The 20575-nt window shown below is 36.3% G+C and overlaps 1 protein-coding gene across 1 annotated transcript in view; it reads right to left on the bottom strand.

Moving 5' to 3' along the window:
* The window catches only part of LOC101175177 (transmembrane protein 132D-like), a 44041-nt gene that overhangs the window by 4124 nt on the left and 19342 nt on the right, over positions 1-20575 (bottom strand). The window contains exons 4-9 of the mRNA XM_011481911.4: positions 17801-17972; positions 12182-12325; positions 7812-8020; positions 5029-5209; positions 3925-4038; positions 3656-3847 (exon numbers count right to left, since the gene is read on the bottom strand). Coding sequence (XP_011480213.2) covers positions 3656-3847; positions 3925-4038; positions 5029-5209; positions 7812-8020; positions 12182-12325; positions 17801-17972 — 1012 coding nt within the window. The remainder of the gene's footprint in view (positions 1-3655; positions 3848-3924; positions 4039-5028; positions 5210-7811; positions 8021-12181; positions 12326-17800; positions 17973-20575) is intronic.

Below are 20575 nucleotides of genomic sequence, written 5' to 3' on the forward strand. Positions count from 1 at the left end.
GCCATTTCTAAATGCGAGAGTGAGCTTTTAAAATGATCATCTGTGCTCTCTGTCGGCCTTATCTTGATTTTTTTCCCACACAGCATGGCAGCTGCAGAAAATGGATGGGGCAGCGGGCACATTGTGTCCACAATTGGGGAAGCAAGGACAAAGCATAAATATTGTAAAATCTTTTGTGCTTGGCTTTAAAAATAAGTTTATAGTTTGCCCCCCTAAATACAATCGAAACAGCAAAACTTGGTTTTCAAAAGCCTTTGATTTTCTAAGCAAGCACCTGCTATTCTGAATTGAATATTGTTTTGTTTTTTTGTTGTTCTTTTACGGTGGCCGACAGGGCTCACACTACACACAAAAGAAACAATGCAACAGCATTACCCGAACCACAACGAAATTACCCGCAACACAACGACGTAACCGCAGCAACAGCAGAAACCGCAGCAAAACGGAAATGAGGACTTTTTTTTTCCTACCGGCGGGAAAAAATAATTCAGTTTCAAAATATTCAGTACGACTGAGTTTTAGGGCCACCAAAAAAAAAGTAAAATTACGAGATTTTAAACCGTAAATTTACGAGAAAAAAACTTGGAATTTTACGAGATTAAAATGGAAGTGAGCATGCAGAGCAGCAGGTGAACGCCGCGCAGCAGCAGAGGAGACCGACTAAACTTAGGTGAACAGGTGAGCTGAATGTTGGTATCCCTGCAGCTGTCCACCTGAAGCCTTTCTTCCTCCATTAAAGACAAGATCTCTCAAGGAGCAGCACTTTTTTGTGGCATTTTCAACATTCTAATGCTAATATAACAGACTATTTTCATTCCTCTTTATTGTTTTATGTTGAAACGGGACGTTTCATCTGAAGGAGGGGGCATATGTAACACTGTTTACTTCCTCACTGGTGTTCGGATGACAGGTTCATCACGTAATGAGACAAATGAACTTCAGGGAATGTTAATGAAAAGGAAAATAAAGGCTGCAGCGTTCCTCTACACCCAAACGTGTCTCTGAGCTCCTTATTTTACATATGAAACTCCGCTTTACTGACACCGAACCCCGGAAAGCCGGCTCCACTGAAAATAATCTGATTTTGAGTCGCCAAAAGGTTCATAATCTCTGTTTTTTAAACCTATCCGGAAATAAAACTTCACAAAAGGCTCCACATATTTCATCGTCAAGCTAGGCTCAGATAAACGGAAAACTTTGGTGTTTTTTTCCCCGTTAATCTATGACTTTTTTCTCGTAAATTTTACAAGACTTTAAGTCGTAAATTTATGATAAAACTTGTACATATACAAGTTTGTTTCTCGTAAATGTACTACTTAAAAGCCGTAATTTCAAAAAACAAGACAAAGAGCGTTAGATGCAGATGTCACTATATGGAGAGCTGGGTAAATTTATATTTTTAGACAAACGTATATTTGTAAGAAATTACGTTATCTTGTAAGAAAACATCCAAATCTTGTCCAAATATCACATAGCTCTCAGGAGCGCCGAATAGTTTGAAACTGAATTGTTTTTTTTCCGCAGGTAGGAAAAAAAGTCCTAATTTCCGCTGTGCTGCGGTTTCTGCTGTTGCTGCGGTTATGTCGTAGTGTTGCGTGTAATTTCGTTGTGCCTCGGGTGATGCCGTTGCATTGTTTCTTTTGTGTGTAGTGTGAGCCCTGTTGGCTACCGTATTCTTTTGGTCGTTGATAACACTTGAAAATGCTGGGAAAAGTGGTACAGTCTTTTCCATATAAATTCAATAATATCTCTGACATTTATTAGTCTAACATTTTTAAGACCTCTTAAAGAATTTTCTGGGGGGTTTTCTGATTGTTTTATGCGTTTTTATGCCTTAATGAGAAGTTTGACTGTTTTGTCATTTTCCGTTAATGACTGAAAATGAGTGATTGCAGAAAAGACAGTAAAAACTCAGAGACCTGTTGGTATTAACCCCTAAAAAGATTTTAAAAAGTCTGGACAAGTATAATATATATATAAATATATAAAATGTTGTTTATACAGACAATAATCATGACTAATGACTCGTTTAAAGTCATCATGAATCATCTGTGGTCAGATTGGCAAAGATTTACATAAATCTTTTGTCATGATCAGATCTTTGTTTCATTCTATAATACCGGACTTATTTTCTATGAAGGTTTAAAATTTTGGAGTTAAGACAAAAGAGAACAGTTTAAACATGTTCAGGCCTTTTGGAGAACAGTCTATTAGATATGTCGTGAGGGGTTTAACTACCCAAACACATCTATAATCCTACTGTGTGACTTTCACTTACTAATTTTTAGAATGTAACTCCCACAATAAATGAGGGAACCCTGTAGTAATAAGCAAAGTCGCTAAGCTTAAGCTTAGTCTTACATTACCAAATTAGAAACCACACTTTTTAATTTCCATCAGTGGCCTACAAGTTTAAAGATGTAACGTCAGCAAACTGTAATGCTTCAGAATAAAGCAAATTAAAACTAAAACAATCCAGAGCTACCTTGCAAATAACCACAGCTCAGAGAAAACCCTAATGTTGGGATTTGGACAAATATTTTCTACAAGAGTCTTGTAACAATTATCTACACAGATCAGGACCAAACAAAAAAGACTCTTGGATTGGAGTGGCAACGGATTTCAGAAAAAATAGACTTAAGTGCGATATGACATGCGATCTGACCAAGTCCAGGGTGTGTCACACAGCTGCTACGTAAATATTGCTCATATTGAACCAATAAAAATTGCTCATATGTGAATTTACGTGAGAAAAAGTGAGAAAAGTTGTGGTCTTTATTAGTAGTTTTCACAGGTGTATCACAAATAAACTATGTTAAAACCAAAGAAGAAGTAAGAATAAACCACGCAAAGAACATGCAGATCTACACAGAACACGTACCGTGTGTGATTATTGTGCTGTTTATATGCAATTCATTAGTGATTTGTGCATCAACTATGTGATTTGAGAATAATATGTGCGCCATATATGTGATTCAAAAGTCATACATTGATAGTTCATGCGTAAAAAGTCAGTTAGACATACGTATAATGGTCATGGAAAGATCACGCAATAAGATTTACAGAATAATTGCATATAAACTACATAAAATATGCATAAACTGCATAATTCTTTTGAACAACTCAAATTCACATCAAGATCCGTGGGTTGAAACCTTTAACGGACATTGACTGTGCACATTGACGGATGCAAGAAACACTTTTATGATAAATGTGTGATATACGTAATTCATAAGACCAAAATTTAATTTGTGGAAAATGCGCAAAACATGTCTAGTAGCTGTGTGACACTGCCCTCAGGTTATGTTTACTACAGTTTGTCCTGCTGCATCCAAATGTGTTAGATATGTTTTTATGAGAAGCCTGATGATTGTTAAAAAACCTGAACTCAGAAAAACTAGTAGCTAAATAGAAGTTTGGATCTAACAAAACGTTTTTGATAAGATCTGACAAAGAAGAATTAAAACCATAGAGTTCAGTTTGAAGCAGCATTAACTAAACACTCTTAAACAAATCATTCCCTTTCCAAATGTGATGTGGTGCATATAAAAACTATAAAACTGGCAGGCATAAAATGGGAAAAGTGCCAGCGAGACCGACTAAGCAGTTTCTCACACTTTTATGCTCTGCGTCTTACAATTTTCCAGCTACTTACTTGCTTGATCTGTGTGATCATCTCACGCGTGGCCGCCGTGGCAATCACAGCCCTGTTGCTCCCGGGGCTGAGCTGAAGGGACAGAGACAGACCGGACACCAACTGTACCCCGAGTTCTGTCACGCTCACTTTGTCATCCAACACCTTGATGGTTCTCTCTGCTAAGACTGACAACGTCAGGGGAGACACCACCTGGGATCAAGAGACAGCTGATAAGCATGTGTGGTGCTGGAACCAAACAGGGACAGACGCACAGCAACGCGACCCACCTGCACCACAGTAGTACCAACGCCCCGTCCTTGCAGGACCATCCCATCAAGCACTCTGGCCACATCAGGATCTGCTGCTTTTAGAGAATCCCGAACAAGATTAGTCACGTCCACCTGTTGAGGTAACATGCATGAGTAGGTCTAAAAACAGGGTAGGAACTTTGAAATATCAACTGCCTTTTGTATGTCAGTGCACCTCAAAATACATGTACCGTATTATTCGAATAGGATGTTTTTTTTGCATAGTTTGGCCAGGGGTGCAACTTATACTTAGGAGCAATTTATCTGTGGTTTTTAAAAAAAACATATTTGCTCAAATATTTGTCATTTTTCCCACTAACATCTAGTTTCTATTTAACAGTTGTTTTCCACTAACAATCACTAGAGGGCACTGTAGGTCATTATTTTCCACTGACACCAACGCAGAAGAAGAAGCGCCGTCCAAAACTAACACAGAGGACAATCTGCCAGTTTTAATTCTGAACTTTATGACATTTTTCTTTTTTGCATCAAGACATAACTATTCTTGTTTTTATTTTATTTTTATTTTATTTTTACATTTTTGGGTTAATGCGGGACAGAAAGTCATCTGACTGGGTTACAGAGACACGGAACTACTGCTGAACGCACACAGCTCTTGCAGTTGAAGGTAAAGATCAACATAAAATTGAAGAAAAAACTACCCCAACGAAACTTCTCTTTAGGAACATTGCCTCTGAACAACAACTAGACACTCACTACAGTGTAGAAAATACTTGAACTAAGTAACTTAATTTATTCAAATTGTTAACATTGTTCTTCAAAGCCAAAGAGGGGATGAAAGAACTGCATGTGAGAAAAGCATTGCACTTTTCTCCCAAAAGTGTGACTTGTACTCCAACGCGATATGATTTTTTTTTCTTCCTCTTCATTTTACTTTTTTTTATTGGTTGCTGTGATTTATGCTCCGGAGCGACTTAGAGTCAGAAAAATGTGTGTCTTTTTTTTGATTATATACTGATTTCTGATTATATCTAAACTTTAAGAGTGAAAATTGTGTTTTTTCTATTTTTTTAAAAGTATGATTTAAATGCTTATAAGCAACATTGTGCAAAATGCTTATACCTTCCAGTCCGAACCCAAGAAATACTCAACAGCATCCATCCCATTAAGAGCGTCCAGGAGCACCTCAGGGTCAGGCTGAACTATGAAGGGAGTGAGCACCCTCAACGTGGAGTGCTGATACTGCAGCATGCAACCTCTGCCCTTCCTCATCTCCTCGTCCTCCTCACTGTCCCATGTAGACCTGCCACATAAAAGCAACAGAAAACCATCCGTCACACATTTCTCTAATTAGACTTGTAATCAACCTTGTGGATTTCAGCTCACGCTCTTCACACAGACATCATCCAGCAGCATGTTTTTTTCTATTTCCGTTATGTTTATTTTATTTAAAAATACAGCTTTGCTTTGAAACTCCTGAAAGGCAAAGACAGAGCTAGCAGATATGTTATTGGTGCTATAGAGGCGTAACACATGCAGAGTGACCTTTTCTTTCAAACGCATTTAAGGTAAATTAACCGAGATCCTGTGGCGCAGTGGTTTGTTTGTGGGTGATGGAGGTTAAGCTGTGAACCCCTCAGCTATGATCATATAATTATCATACGCAAAGCTGATCTGTCAAACAGTGCACCCCAGGTGTGCCGCGGGGCTGCTGGAAATGTTTTCGTACTGCAGGCAGAAAGCTCCTGTCAAGAGTTACTGTCAAATAAACATCATTATTATACAGCCTTAGGTCAGAGCTTAAGATGTGATGGGAAGGCTGCTTGAATTAAACCAGCGTGACTCAACACCAGTCCTTAAAGTAGCTCTGCTAAATCTCGCTGTCCGAATCCTGGTGGTTAGAGTTGCAGCTCAATGTTTTCACAGAATGAACTCATTTTTATTTTTTGCCTTCCTGTGTCTGATCTGAGGTGACTTTGAAATTACAGCAGCTAATAAGTTGTTTAGTATGCTTGTTCTTTTCTTTTGACTGTTTTTTGTCTGCTGTAACTACTCAATAATTTTAAAATTTTTTGGACGTTTTTCAGGTTTTCAGAAGCAGGTTTAAAAAATTAAACATGGAGGTTTTTTTTTTGCTATTCAGTTACATATTTTTCAAGACCCTCTCTGAGGAAAATTGAGTTTTTAGCATTTTTTTTCACGGCAGAGAATTTTTATTGAGAAAATTATAATTAAAACTCCATTTATGAGTATTTCTTTAATCCAATCCTTGTAAATCAGGAACAGATGAAAAAAAACAGATGGAAAAGATTGTACGGTAAGTACAAACTACTACAATAAGCCACAAGCTCCCTGCTCTACAGACTCATTTTTAATGAACTCCTGCCGCTCTGCAGAAACATTGTCCAAGATCACGACACAGGTTTTTTTTTTCTTTTTTTTTTTTTTTTTTTTGCTAAAAACAACATAACCATCATTACAAAACCACTGAAAATGATTTTACAATTGATCAAAAGATTATCAAAGGGGGGCCTTAAAGGCAAAAAGACAAAGCTTTTTTAGATGTGTCACGCATGCACATAATTCTGCTAAAAGTTACAAATGAAATATTAAAAACTGAGTTACTATTAATTAGTTAAGCATGGATGGATGGATGGATGGATGGATGGATGGATAATTTAATCATTCTGCTATAACCTGACACCAACACTAGTGCAAAAAGATAAGTAAATTACATTTATTAAAGTAAAGAAAGCAAGAGAAAAGAAAAAATAAAGGTGGTAAAACATATTTAAAGTAACTTTTGAAGTAATTATAACGTTTCCATAAAAAATGATTTTCCTCTTGGATGATGTCCAAAACATGAATTGTTGTTTTTCACGTCTTCAGTCCTTAAGTTAAACTTAGTGTTTTCTTGTCATCTGGTTTGCAAACATTTGCTATTCTACCTTTAAAACTTTAGTAAAAGGTAGTAAAAATTATAAACCATTTTTAATGGTTGTGACGATGACAGTTTTTTGAATAAACACCTGTGAAATCATGTTCAACAGTGCGTTTTTTCCTTGTAGAAATTTTCTATCTATATCTACGCTGCAAATATTAGCAACTGATGCTGCAAACCAGGTTTCAGCTCATCGCTCATCCCTAACCATTTTCTGAATTTTTAGCCGCTGTTTACTTTCAAAGCACTTCACTACTTCGCTATTCACTGGTTTTCATCTAAAGGCGCTGCAAAAAAAAATAAAAAATACCCGTGACCCATTATCTATTTGTATCTGCAGCTGGGTATCGATTTTATTTCGGAAATGACAGGCCAGTCACCCATTATCAAGCAGTACTGAGTGATAAATTAATGACTTCACTGTACTTATTGAGTGAATCCCACTAACCTTTATCTGCAGGGCAAGCGTGCTGCTTTTTCACTCACCCGGCATCTAATGTACCAAACACAGACGGCCTGTTGCTATATCAGACTTTATAAAGCTTTGTGAGAAAGATAAAGGTAAACGTTTTATATGTTTTTTACATTTTTAAGGCTGTTTTTGCTTTAAAAACAACCTGTTTAAAGGTAAAGTATTGAACCTGAAGTGTAAATTAATTCTTTTTTGAAAACTTTCCAGGTATAACAAGGAGAGGAGCAAGCGTCCTCCGTATATGTGATGGATTTGCGAAATATTGACAAATTAAATCCATTTTTCATGGAAATTTTCCACCAAAACCTCACAGTCTATTTGGCAGCTCCCCTATCACATAAATTAAATGTTAGACCGCTGCTTTGTAAGGGGAATACCACCTTCTTGTTAAACTTTTTGAGCCCACTATAATTTTTCTCATGGGAAATCCTTATTATCAAGGTTCCAACAAGGCAGACAACAACTAATGCAAAGCAGTTGGTCAGAGCTTACCTCCGGTTGCCAGTGGTAACGGGAACCCTCCAGCCTTTGATCTGGCTAAGCTCAGGGTCGGCCACATCAATAAGCAAGGGCAAGCGGGGCATCCATACACTCATTTCCAGCTGCGCACTCAGAAAAGCATAAGTAAAGTTGACCATTGCCCTGGTTCTTCCCCTTGCCTCCTTGCCGTTTACGTAAATGAAGTTGCACCGCTCTGACACCTGAAAAGAACAGGATGAAAATGCTGAAATTCACAGAAAAATTCCCAATAAAAACCTCTCAAAGTTTGGATTTAATCCACTCAAATTGTTTTTCTTATGCCAAACTTCTATAAATTCTTATTTCATTGTGTGGTTTCTGTTTGAACGAAGTACATTTGTAGCTGTTTACAGATGCAGATTAGCCCTGTTACACAAATGTCCCTGCAGTGCTCAGTTGTTGGCAGGAGAAGTCTCCAACCAGCGAAAGCAATGAGGCAAGACGCAGCAGTTAGAGAGTTTTATTTCAGATTGAGCCCTATCCACACGGCTGCCTCACTTATCTTAAACCGTTGGCTCCACCAGAATAATTGAAGAGTGCCAGACTGGTTTGTAGCTCAGAAGAGAGTGGAGAGAAATAAAGGGGGAGGCATGAAAGAGGAAGGCAAAGGCAGGCGAAGGAATGACTAAGAATCATCATTTTGTACTTTTATGCAAATTTAAACAAGGGCAACTATCTAAAGTGGATTCCACTGCCTTGCCCACACCTTAAGGCCCCACTTTGAATAAGCACTTTGCAAATGGCGCGGTGCACCTTTTTCACTACAACTGCATGCTATGTACACTATGTTCACTAATCATTTCTGCAAAGCCAGAGTGTCCACATATGGAGGTAAAACTAAGCTACACCCCACATTACCTTTAGATATTTTTGCACTTTTTTAATGATACTTTTCCTACAGTGTTGTAGCTCTAAACATCTGTGCAGAGTTTTCAAAGTAAGACGGAAAAAAAAAAGCACAAATTTTGAAGTTTTTTGAAATGCTGCCCAAAACTAAAAACGGGGAGACAGAAAATTGACTGTTAAAAGTGTTTTTGAAAGCAGTTCTGGAAACAAGATTGGAACCAAGTTGTGGAGAATTTTGTGGTATGAAAATATTTTTAATTAACAGCTGAAACATTTTGGCTTTCTAAGACATACCTTTAAAAATGACATGACATTGCAAAAAATGTTTTACAAGTCTTTTGCACCAAATTCTGGCTTTTATAACGGTTTCAAGCATTTGAGTCACAGAGTTTAATTTACAAGTAAAAAAACGTATATTTCATAAATCCACGCTATTTTTTATTTATTTATTTTTTTCATTTAAATCAAGAAATTTGTTTTTCTGGTCTTGGTAAACATTTTTCTTTCAGTTCAGTGTTATACCAACTTTTTTTCATGTTGTGTATTGGCGGGAAAAAAATGCATGTTTCTTTTAAAAACAATACATCAAATTTAATATTCAAGAACTTTTTGAACATTTTATATAAGGTCTTCCTTAATTAATTAATCCTTGATTAATTCGTCCAAATTTGTTTATGCAGCTACTGGACCAAAACAAATTTGCTAATTTCTGTCCATCTATACTTTTTTGTCAGTAAATGTACACTCATTCTCCACAGTTGAGTAACAGTTACTGTTCTTTTGCATTGCACATTGTATTATTTATGCCATTTCATTAGAGTTTTCTGTGCAGAGGGTTTTTTTATCAACCATCATTGATCTATCCTAAATTATGATTTAGTACAGACTCTTAGCTTTTGACAGTTATGTAATGACAAACTCTCTGTTGTTGGATTTTTTCCCCTTTTTTGTTTTCAATAAAACTTAAAACAATCATTTTAAGCTTCAGACTCGTTCATATTTTCACTTAATGAAATATACTTTTAAAATCTACAAAGTATCTGTTTTTTCTTTTACCTAATTCATTGTAATTGATTACAGCAGTTTTTATATAAAGCATAAACCCATTTTAGGTAATCTTATTTTAAAAATTGAAAATCTACAAACAAATTTATGTTTAGAAAATTAGGATTTAGCTGAATTGAGCAGATGAAAAGCATACAATTATTGCTAGATTTTAAGTTGTTGGGAAATAAATACATAATAAGAACTTTGTTTAATTTTGATTAAGTTAAAACTGTTTCAATACCTCATGAGGACCTGAAAAAGGTTTTTTTCCTGTTTCCTGGTGAGCCTCAGGAAAAGGCAAACTCAAAGCTGCCATGTCGATAAGTTCTGGCTTTATCAATTGTGCCATGGGTTCTAAAATAATTCATAAAATTTGCTTCTTTTCTGATATTGCTCCAAATACCTTTGTGTTTCTCTAAATTCATCTTTATTGCATTTCTCTTATATGCAGTTTAGTGGCACCCCCAGCTATGTGTGATGAATCTGTATACTTTTTTTCACATAAAGCTTATATTGTCATGAAAGCATCAGAATTGTAGTTTATTAGTAGAATAGAAAAAGATTTTTACTGCTTACTCTCTGGGGAGACAATTTTACAGTCCTTGCGTGGAAAACAAATAATACAGAAATAGAAAAAACAGATACAGGAAGAGCTCTGAAGACTGTGGGCTAAATATAAATGCTTATGTTTGATTTTATAAAGATTTAAAAATGTGTTCATAATGCCATTAATGCAATTGAATTTTGTCTGGAAAGAATTAACTGCATTTAGACAAAAAAATAAAACGATAACATTCTCTTTCTTTGCTTTTATGATTTTGCAGAACAAGTTTTCCCTAATTTGAGCTTTGGGTCGAGGTAAGAGTAAAAAGCTTTTTAAAGTCTTACAGTATGTTAGCATTGAAGTCCTAAAAACTGTCAGGGTCACACTTATTTATATTAGGCTTAATTGAATTTACACAATTCTATGATTGTACACCAAAGAGGATGCAAATAAACTGTAACCCTTATGCTATCCTAGGCACTTTAACGTTGGAAGTTGGGTCATCTAGACCCCACTAGACAGTGCGCTGAACCTTTTTTCTTCAATGATTTGTGATCTTCACTGGTGTCCATGGATTACATGAAATCTTTCCACCTTTATCCACCTTTGTCATGGTAGGGAGAACACGTCAATGTAAGGGTGGGGTCATCTAAGATAGCACAAGGGTTAAAAAAGTAGCTCCATTGCATCAAGCAATGCTATGTTCACGCTGGGCATATGTGACCTGCTCAAGAGCAGGATGAATGTGCATTCAAAGACTAAGTCCTTCTTGAACCAGTGTTTGGCATGGTGTTCAAACTGGACTGTCGCTACCGGATACTAGCGCATGTTCACCACCCTCAAATAGAAAAGACTTGGTGTGAAATGTTGAAGTGGTGCAAATATTATGAATGTTGCTCCAGGCTTTTCTTTCACAGCTCGATTCTGATATATGTAAGACTTGGTGTCATATAATTCTGGCTGGGCACAAACCCCAATTATTCATTTCTCCTCCATGATCAATTTTTAATTCACTTCCATTAATTAAAAAGGACGCCATATATATGTCACTACCGAATCTGAGACCCTGGTTGGTCAAAATTCAAACTGGTTTAACTTTCAACCAGTAACTTACAAAACGCACGCTCAGTGGATGTTCGTTTTGTACGTAGGGCCCAGATCTGGTTGTAGAAATTCGCATAGCGACATGCGAGAGTTTGCGCAAGTTTACATCAATTTTTCATTGGAATTGGTCGCTGGAACACGCGTTGTCGAAGGTGGTGTGAATATAGCTTTACTACAAAACTTGTTCTAGTAAATACAAGTTGCTCATTAAAATTAAGAGGTGAACTAAAACCTTTGGTCAATAGGTGTGTATACTCCAGAAGAATGTAAAGTTTGTCTTTCCCCACAATTTTACAAAACAAACAAGTCAAAGCCTCATTAAGGCACACAAAACTAATCCAGCAACTAGTTTGGGGTTCATTGAAAAAATTATTAACCTTTTTTTCCTCTTTCAGTGGTTAAATGACATGTTTCAATTTCGTAAAAGTGACTGCGCTTTCTTTCTTTGCAAACCCTGCTAGCATTATGAGCTCAATGTCAAGTGCCATATTGTGTGAAGCAGCTTTAGTCCATAATATGTTCTGGCACACGCACAGAAAAACACATGGGAGTGTGCAGCTGAGTGATGGCACAGCAACAGTGGATGTGGTGGAGGCAAAAGCCACAGTTTGTCACTCTGGCTGCCCTCATTCAATGGCATCACAGAGAAAAAAACTGTTTGAAAATAAGTCTTGAATTTTATCATTTAAAAAACATAGCTGTCTGACTTTTTTTGTTGTTGTTGTTGTTTCCTACAACTGAGATTAAATAAAACCTATCCAAAAACTTAATATGACACTGAAATTCTAGTAGAATCACATACCTTGAGCACATCCTCTGCGGTAGACTTACAGCTGGTGTAGTTTGTCACATCACTGACAGAACCATCCACGTCTACGGCCAGAGTTTTCACTGGAACTGAGACCATTTTACCCGTCAGCACGGCTGTGTTCAGGATATCTGTGGTCTGACCAGACAGAGGAAAAAGGGGGCTATTATTTACCTGGTACTCTTAAAGCTTTTGGTGTATAAGCTTTTTCAATAACAATGTTAAATCAATCAAAAAGTGAAGCTGGAACGATTTATTGGTGCAAATAATGAATCCTATTAGCAACACTACCAAAATAAATTGCTATATGATTCATTCTAAAGAAAGTTTACATTCTAGTGTAGAAAAAACATCAGTAGAAGAGGAAGCTCTGAGGCAAAATAAGAGTACAAAGAGTAATTTGAAGAAGAAAAAAGCAAAACATGTTCTGAAAAAGTTGTGATTGACACATGAATTCCCTCTAATGATAAATATAGTTTTCCTTTTAAATGGGCCACAGGAGATTTCCTCTTTTGAAACTTTATTCTATCAAAGATTTGGGGACATGTGGAGGCCTTCTGAAGCAAAAGCATTTCCTTAAGGGCACGACTTAAATACTAAACCATGTTGAGGATATGGTTCAGTAAAAACAACTTGGTTTTTACAATACACTGAATGTTTAGTTTATTTATAGTACAAATTTAGATTAAAACTAGTTCCAACAGATACATTTGTAAACAGAACCATATTATTTGGGAAATCAGCCCAGGTTTAAATAAACTTTGCAATGTTGGTGCTGATCAAATTCCCAGCTGGTACAGAGTTTTAGATGTTCTTACTTGGTCTACAAGTTTTTGTTTTTGTCAAGATACGTCCATCTTTTAAAATTAAGAACATTTAAGTTGGGCTTACTGATATTTCTAAAAAGAAATATTAGGAATGAGTACAGAGTGGTTGTCTTGGTGACCCCAGCTGTTTGTACTCAGAAAAAGCTTCTTTCTGTCTCCACTTTTATGGACAAAATCCACCAGGTCAATGCTTAATTTGTGTAATTCTGTTTTAGTTTATGCAACGACCTGATGAACAGCAACATTACCACGCATGCAAATATTAAACCAATACTCAACCAATTCAGCACCAAGGACAGAGACACGGTAAGCCATCAATGATTTTTCATGTCTTTGCATTTGAAATGTAAAATGAATCGGATGCAACATTCACACCGGGCTTGGAAACGTGTATTTGAGCAATGCTTTCAGTAAAAACTCTAAGTAAACGCACGCATTTTGGGATTCCACGTTCAAAGCTCTCGCATTCAGGTGTTACTATCACTGACTGTATAATATATGACGTTACCTATAGAAAATGCCTCACTTCCAGTTCCAACCAAATAAAGTCAATTCAGTCGCCATTTTTCAATGATATGTCCTTCGCCATATCTGAACCAGAAGTCGTAAATAGGCTGTGATTGGTCCATTTCCATTGCAACCACTCTATCAAATCAGGAGTGGGTACGTTAGAAGACCACACCCCTTCCACTGAAAGCGGGCTCAAGAGAATTTGTCAATCAAATGCTTCGAACGTTCGACGCAAGGTTGCTTACTTTTATTAAGGCATCTGATTAATCAGTTTATGACCTAAATAACTTGAACTACAGCAAAACATCATGAAAACAAATTAGGATTAGCAAGAACATAGCAGGAAGGGCTATTCTGACCAAAATAGAATGAGTAATAGCTGTTTATTTCTCAAAAGAATTTCAGCTTTTTGGGTGCAGCGGGTTCTTCCTATTTGGAACGCGAGAGAGGAGGGTTTATTCAGTCCAGTTCCTCTTTTACTGTCAATGTTTTCAGTTTTATTTTGTTGTGCAAATGAATGATTATCTACAAAATATCACTTAATTGGAAGAAATAGCTGCAGAGACAAAAGGTGGTACAATAACCCAGTATGCTTTAGAATATTCTACTTTTCTTTACTCAAAAGAAAAAATGTGCCCATAGATAAAGGTGTTAAAAATAAATTAATTTAATGTAATAATTGCAAAAACTGTTGTGCCCTTTTCTTGTTTATTAGGTAAGATAATGACAGCTTTAATTTAAATGCTAATTACTGTGTGATCAGGACTTTATAAAAATATTACTAATTATCTAAAAATGAGTACACAAATTCACATCAATTTTTTTTTTTTTTGAGCGACAGTCATTTAGAGGGTGAAGAACAGAGAAGAGATGTAGTTCTGATACATGGCACTGGGTTGCAATAACAAAGCCAACTGACATTTAAAAAGAATACATGCTCACTGTACCCAGACGAGGAGCAAAGATGGAGTGTTGGCGAGGTTCACCCTGATTAAAATGCAGGCTGACAATTTTCATTCACATAAATCCTGTTGAAACAAAGCTGTCACCTTGCATAGACAGATGGGCTAAAAATAAAAATCTCTCTCTGCAGATGTTCTTTCACCAAAGACTTGGAGAGACATGAATAAAAATAAATCCTCATTTCTGTACAGGCTAGCACCTACAAGAAGCCTGATTATGTTTCCGATCTTTCAAGTTCTTTCTTAACCTACAATATACATTTTTGTGTCAAAGCTGAGCCCTTACTCATCCTGTAACACCTTTTTCTACTTTACAAATGTTGTCCACCTCCAAAAAATTCAGTTTTAGAAGTACTGACAGTAGAAGCTTTCATCCATCTTTTTTATTTTGCCTTCCTTCCTGATATTAAAGTACCAGGTCGTGCATGGCAGATGTTCCCTGGCAGCATCACGTTTTTGAACTCTGTTGGCGAGACAGCTGCTGACCGCAATTCCAAAAGGACATGCTCCAGTTCAGGCAGCAACACTGACCCAAGCGTAAGCCACTGGATCAGGGGTAGCAGAAAATCACAAAGCAATTGCATTTCTCTGCAGCCATGCTAGTACCACACTGGGAGAAGTTCCCATCCCATGTTTCTGCAAATTCTGCAGTAATCTAGTTCTCAGTAATCCCGTTCAGCTCAAGTAGTCACTCTTTGGGCTTTTATTTTCCTAATGAAACTGCTTGATTTGCACACGCAGAGACAAAAGCAAGAATGCTATAAAAGGAGGTCATTACAAATTAGAAATAGTCCTTTCTGACTGGCCGTAAGACTTGATAGTTTTGCATCTTACTGCACACATAAATGCTTTTTATGTATTTTCTGACATGATATCCTACCTTTTTAGTGAAAATTTGTCATTTGTTAAAATCAGTATGTAACTGAGATAAAATACATTTACTGGCAGACTGACCATCATGAATTCATGTTTTTAAATTTGTCTCAAATAAACTGACAACAGTGTACAAAACAGATGGTAATTATAGCATGCAAGACATAATTAATATTTCACTGCAGATGTGAGCTTATTATTTTTGACAGATAGTAGGAAGTTTGGAGCCAAAGTGACTTCTTACTTTATTTTTATTTTTAACCAAAATTCACTTTTTCCTGTTTACTGAAGTATCATTTGAGTCCACTCACAGAAAATACTAATTATTGTCAGAACAAAGCCCGCTGCATTAATGATTACAGTCACTTTGAGATATCAGAAAAGGAGCTTTAAATAAATGACTGCATGCAGTTTTGTCAAAAGTGCCTTTCTTGTTTTTGTGAAGTATTTTTAACGATTCTCTGTTTAGGATCCGAACTCCCTCATTTGATTATTCAGCAGAGGTCTTGGTGGGGACATTAAGCCTGAAGTGTGGGATTTCTGTCTGCTCATAACGAGGTAAAGCTACACACATAATCTGACTGCCCTTCCAGCTGAGCACATTCCATTTTAAGACTCTAATCCTTTCTCTGAACACTTTCTTTTTTTATCTTTTAGTGCCCACTTTTTTCAGTCTTGAATCTGATTCATTTGTAAAAGCAGCACACTTTAAATATATATGACTGTATTTTGTTGAGATGATGGAATTTAAGTTTGATGAGAGCAGGTGAGGTAATGTTCTTTGATGCTCTTATATAATAATAGAAGGTGACAGGACTTTCTTTTTGCAGGATTTTTAACTCCTTTTCCATTTTAGTTTTATCAAATTGTAATCTAAAAAGTGAATTTTATCCACTGTAAAAAATACTGACATTTTTTACAGGAAAAAACTGTAAAATCATGGCAGTTGACAAGTCCAACCATGAAAAAAGAAAATGACAGTTTAATTAACATTTAACTTTTTAAACCAGTTATTTTTTTACATATTTGTTCTGTATTAAATACATAATTATCTCGTTGAGAAAAATGAGCACCCTATTTTTTACTGCATGTAAATGTAATTACTAATGTTTTACTTTAATAGTGACTGCATGTAATGTTTAAGGTTTTTAGTTATAAATGTTCTAACCAACATCTAACCAATACATTTTCCTATTTTCACAATTTGTCAACTACCGTAATGTTCGTGTCTACAGGAGCTTTACACAACAAAATCTTGTAAAGGTTACAATTTTTATCAGCAGCCAGGCCCACCACCCACTAGAAAGCCTAAGATGGCGACCAGGACCCACACCCTCCCATGCGGTCTTGCTCCTGGGGATACCTGGTTGATCCTGCCAATATAGCTTCCCCTTTGCAATCTCAAAGACTTCTTAAAGACGAGAAAAGAAAAGAAGTATTCGGGGGGGTTGTGTGTAATGTTTTGGGTATTTTGAAGAAATACATAAACTTTTATATTGTCATAAATGTCATTATTCCATTTCTTTTTTTGCCAGTGAAAATGTGTTAACCAAATGTATTTTATCATGATGTATGCTTTTATTTTAAGTTGGATTTATTGTCATTAACTCAAAAAAAAAAGAAACTCTAAAGAAATATTTTAATCAAAATTTATAAAAAAAAATTACTCTATAATTCGAATTCCTAGCGAACAATTTAAAAAATTTCACTATATAGTTTAATGCATTTAATTGGTGAAATTACAGTCTGGTTATTACTTATTTCAAAGATCAATGGTTATAATTTTACTGTAAATGTTTTTATATTATTTTACTGTGAATTTCTGATATGTTTTTAAATAAAAACTGTTAGGATGACAAGAAAGTGTGTTTCTACTGTAATTCCATTGAAATATATTTAGCATTATTACGGTAAAATCATGGCAACCTAAGCTGCCAGTTTTCTACCGTAAAAATTAAAGTATGTCTTTGTTATTTTGTAGACTGACGTTGAAATTTTTATGGGATAAATTTGATGTGCCTACAGTAAAATTATGATACAATTTTCAACAAAAAAATTATACAATATCACAACAGCAATTTTTTTTACATCATATGATAAAAAGCACCACTGAATATTTTACGGTCAAGTGATTTTTCACAGAGTTACACTGTATTTTTAGGGGAAGATACATTGCTATTTACAGTAAAAAATTAAGAATATTACCTAAAAATTACTGTATAAAAAAAACAACAGTATGGTTACCAAAATAATGCTTAAAGTAACACATTTTTACAGTGAAACTATGACAACCACAGCTGCCAGTTCTTTTACCATTACATTTCTCAAAGTTTGTTTTACAGTGTACGCTGCAACTTAGGTGTCTATAATTAGAAACCAAATTATTAGGATAAAATGATGAGGGGGAAAAAAAAAACTGTTGATAAATGTTTGCATCTCACCATCACCAAGGGTGCCAGCCCCATGTAATCTCTTTGGGTGGTGTAGATCCTAATGATGCCGACGTCTTTGACATTCTCTGGCAACTCCAGGCGCCAAGAGATGCTATGACTCTCTGCCTGGTCTGAAATGTCTTTTGGTGAAAAGTCCAGCTGTAAAACCTCCAGGAGACCCCTGTTTGGAAGCAAAGGACACAAATTAATTTTGCAAGTAAAATGAGTTCCAGCTGAATTTAAGCTTAGTTCCAGCTGGTCTTCTGGGATTGTATTCATCCAAACACTAACTAGGGGCCTCCTTATGTGTTATTGCTCATTTCCACCCTTTGAAAACAAAAAATAGCAAATGATATTTCTAAAAAAATGCTCAACCAACTGAAATAAAACATCTTTCCCTACATAAGAAGTCACAACCTTGTACTCAATAAAGCAGTAGTTGGACGTTTTTGAAAATAATGTAAAATTCATAAAGACTTTCAAAATGTCAAATGTTAATTTAAATGCATTGAACAATAAATTACTTTGATTTTGTTAAAATTAAAAAAGTGTCTGCAAAAGAAGACAGTACCAAACATTTTCCCACACATTTATGGATGAATAAATCGTAAACATGGGGAGGCTGTTGAGACTCCGGTCGAGTATTCCAGTCAAGGGAATGTCACCGAACGGGCATGTGATGTTATTTGAAGCTGGATCGTACATAAGCATGCCTGTCTGTAAGAACAGATCAAAGGGAAGATGCAGCAGGGTTTAAATGGACCAGATACCCTTTGAAGAGAAGCAAAACTTTGCAAGAATGAGCCTGCACAAACGGATTTTGCAACAAGAACAAACACCAATGTTTGTGAACCTTCTTAAATGAGTCTGATCTCTTAAGAAAATGGCCAAGGATTTCCACCTTTACAGAGTCATTTTATGTGGTTTCTGTATACGGGGCATTCATGCAGGATTCAAAGCATCATAAATTGACAGACCATACAGAGGTCAATGATATATTTTAGCTTTTGCAAATGCCATTTGAATAAAATTCCAATTTTATATAGTTTTGAATCACAGAGGACCTGATTATTATTATTTTTTTTTGAGATTTTCACTGGGGTCTGTTAGAAGAAAATACATTTTTCAGATCAAGTCAACACAAGTTAAAAAAAGATTCCTGTCAACGAAAGGTAAAAGAAAAATTGACAATATTTCTGTTTATTCAAAAATAAGTAGCTGAGTTTTAAGTAAGTTGCAAACTCTTTCAGTAAATAAATACATTGACTACATTTGATTATCATAATTAACTGACAAACCAAACATTAGACTTCATCTATGCATGTATTTCACATTTTTCCTGAAATTCTGTAAGAGGCAAAAAAAAAACAGCAGAATGGCTCATACTTGTTCATTCTTTTACTGTTTTTCCTTTTTCTTTCAATTAAAATAAAGGCTTGCATAACCTCAATCCAGGTGTGTGAACTTCATTCTCTGCATCCATCCCGTGGGGGAGTGGTGAGCTGCAGTCACAGCTGTGCTTCAGAACACCCCACCCCATTCAACATTTTATGCTGAGTGTTAAGCAGTGAGCCATTGGGTCCCAGTCTTAACGTCTTCCGTAAGACAAAAACAAAGATTTGAACCCGCAATCTCCTCGTCTCAGGCTGGATTCTCTAACACAAGACATTTGAGCTTGTTTGCAATCATCATCTGATTACCATAGAAACAAGTCTTGCTAATTCCTACAGAAAGGCATGTGTGGGGAGTGGTGAGCATAACACATCGAATGAAGAAAGTAATCATTTCAAAAACAGAGGAGGAATAACAAACTAAATTAAGGATTATCAGTTTATAATCTTGACATCTGATTGATCTATAAAATAATTTACCTTGATTTTATTTAACTATGCTTGCTGTGCTTGTTTCTGATCAGTTGAGTTTGGTCCGTCAAAATCATCAACTGACTGCGCTAATCAACAGGCAGAGTTGCAGGGAAGACTAGCAGACAAGAACAGTGGAAGATCACAAGAACCAAGGATGAGAAGCTGTACTTAATGACTCACTAGATTTGGATGAGAAAGTCTGAAGTGGCACATAGGTACATTGGAGTTGTTCTGGACACATATGCGAGCTGGAATACAGTGGTGAAATGTAGGTGTGACAGAGGAGTTCATGGTGGAGGTGGGTGACGCGTTAAGGATCAGTTTAGAACTCCTTCTTTCTGTGGTGATGGATAGACTGGCAAGAATCTCTGTGGATCGTGATGTTTGCAGATGATACTGTGATCTATAGTGAGAGCAAGAAGCAGGTGGAGGGACATCCAGAGAGGTGGAGGTTTGCTCTAGAAAGGAGAGGAAGACAGAGTGGGTAAACGAGGAACTCAAGTACGGTGGGGTTACAGGGAGCAGAGATGAAAAAGGTGGGGGACTTTAAGTACCTGGGGTCAACAGACCACAGCAACAGAGAGTGTCTGTGATGTATGACTAAAGAGTGTCAGCAAGAATGAAAGGAAAGGTGTAGAAGACTGGTAAAAGCAGCCATGTTGTTGGTTTAGAGACAGAGGTTTAGAGAGAAAGAGACAGGAGGAAGAGCTGAAAGTAGCAAAGTTAAAGATGTTGAGGATCTCTTTGGGGGCGATGAGGGTGGATATGATCAAGAATGAATCTGCAAGAACAAAGGAATAGCTTCTGGAGGTAAATTCAGGGAAGCAGATTAAAATTATTTGGACACATTGAAAGGATGTTGGTCAAAGGATGCTGAGGTGGGAGCTACCAGGAAGTAAGCCAAAAGGAAGACCAAAGA

This window comes from Oryzias latipes, chromosome 12 (assembly GCF_053564925.1).
Source record: "Oryzias latipes strain Hd-rR chromosome 12, Olatipes_Hd-rR_3.1".
Classification (NCBI taxonomy): domain Eukaryota; kingdom Metazoa; phylum Chordata; class Actinopteri; order Beloniformes; family Adrianichthyidae; genus Oryzias; species Oryzias latipes.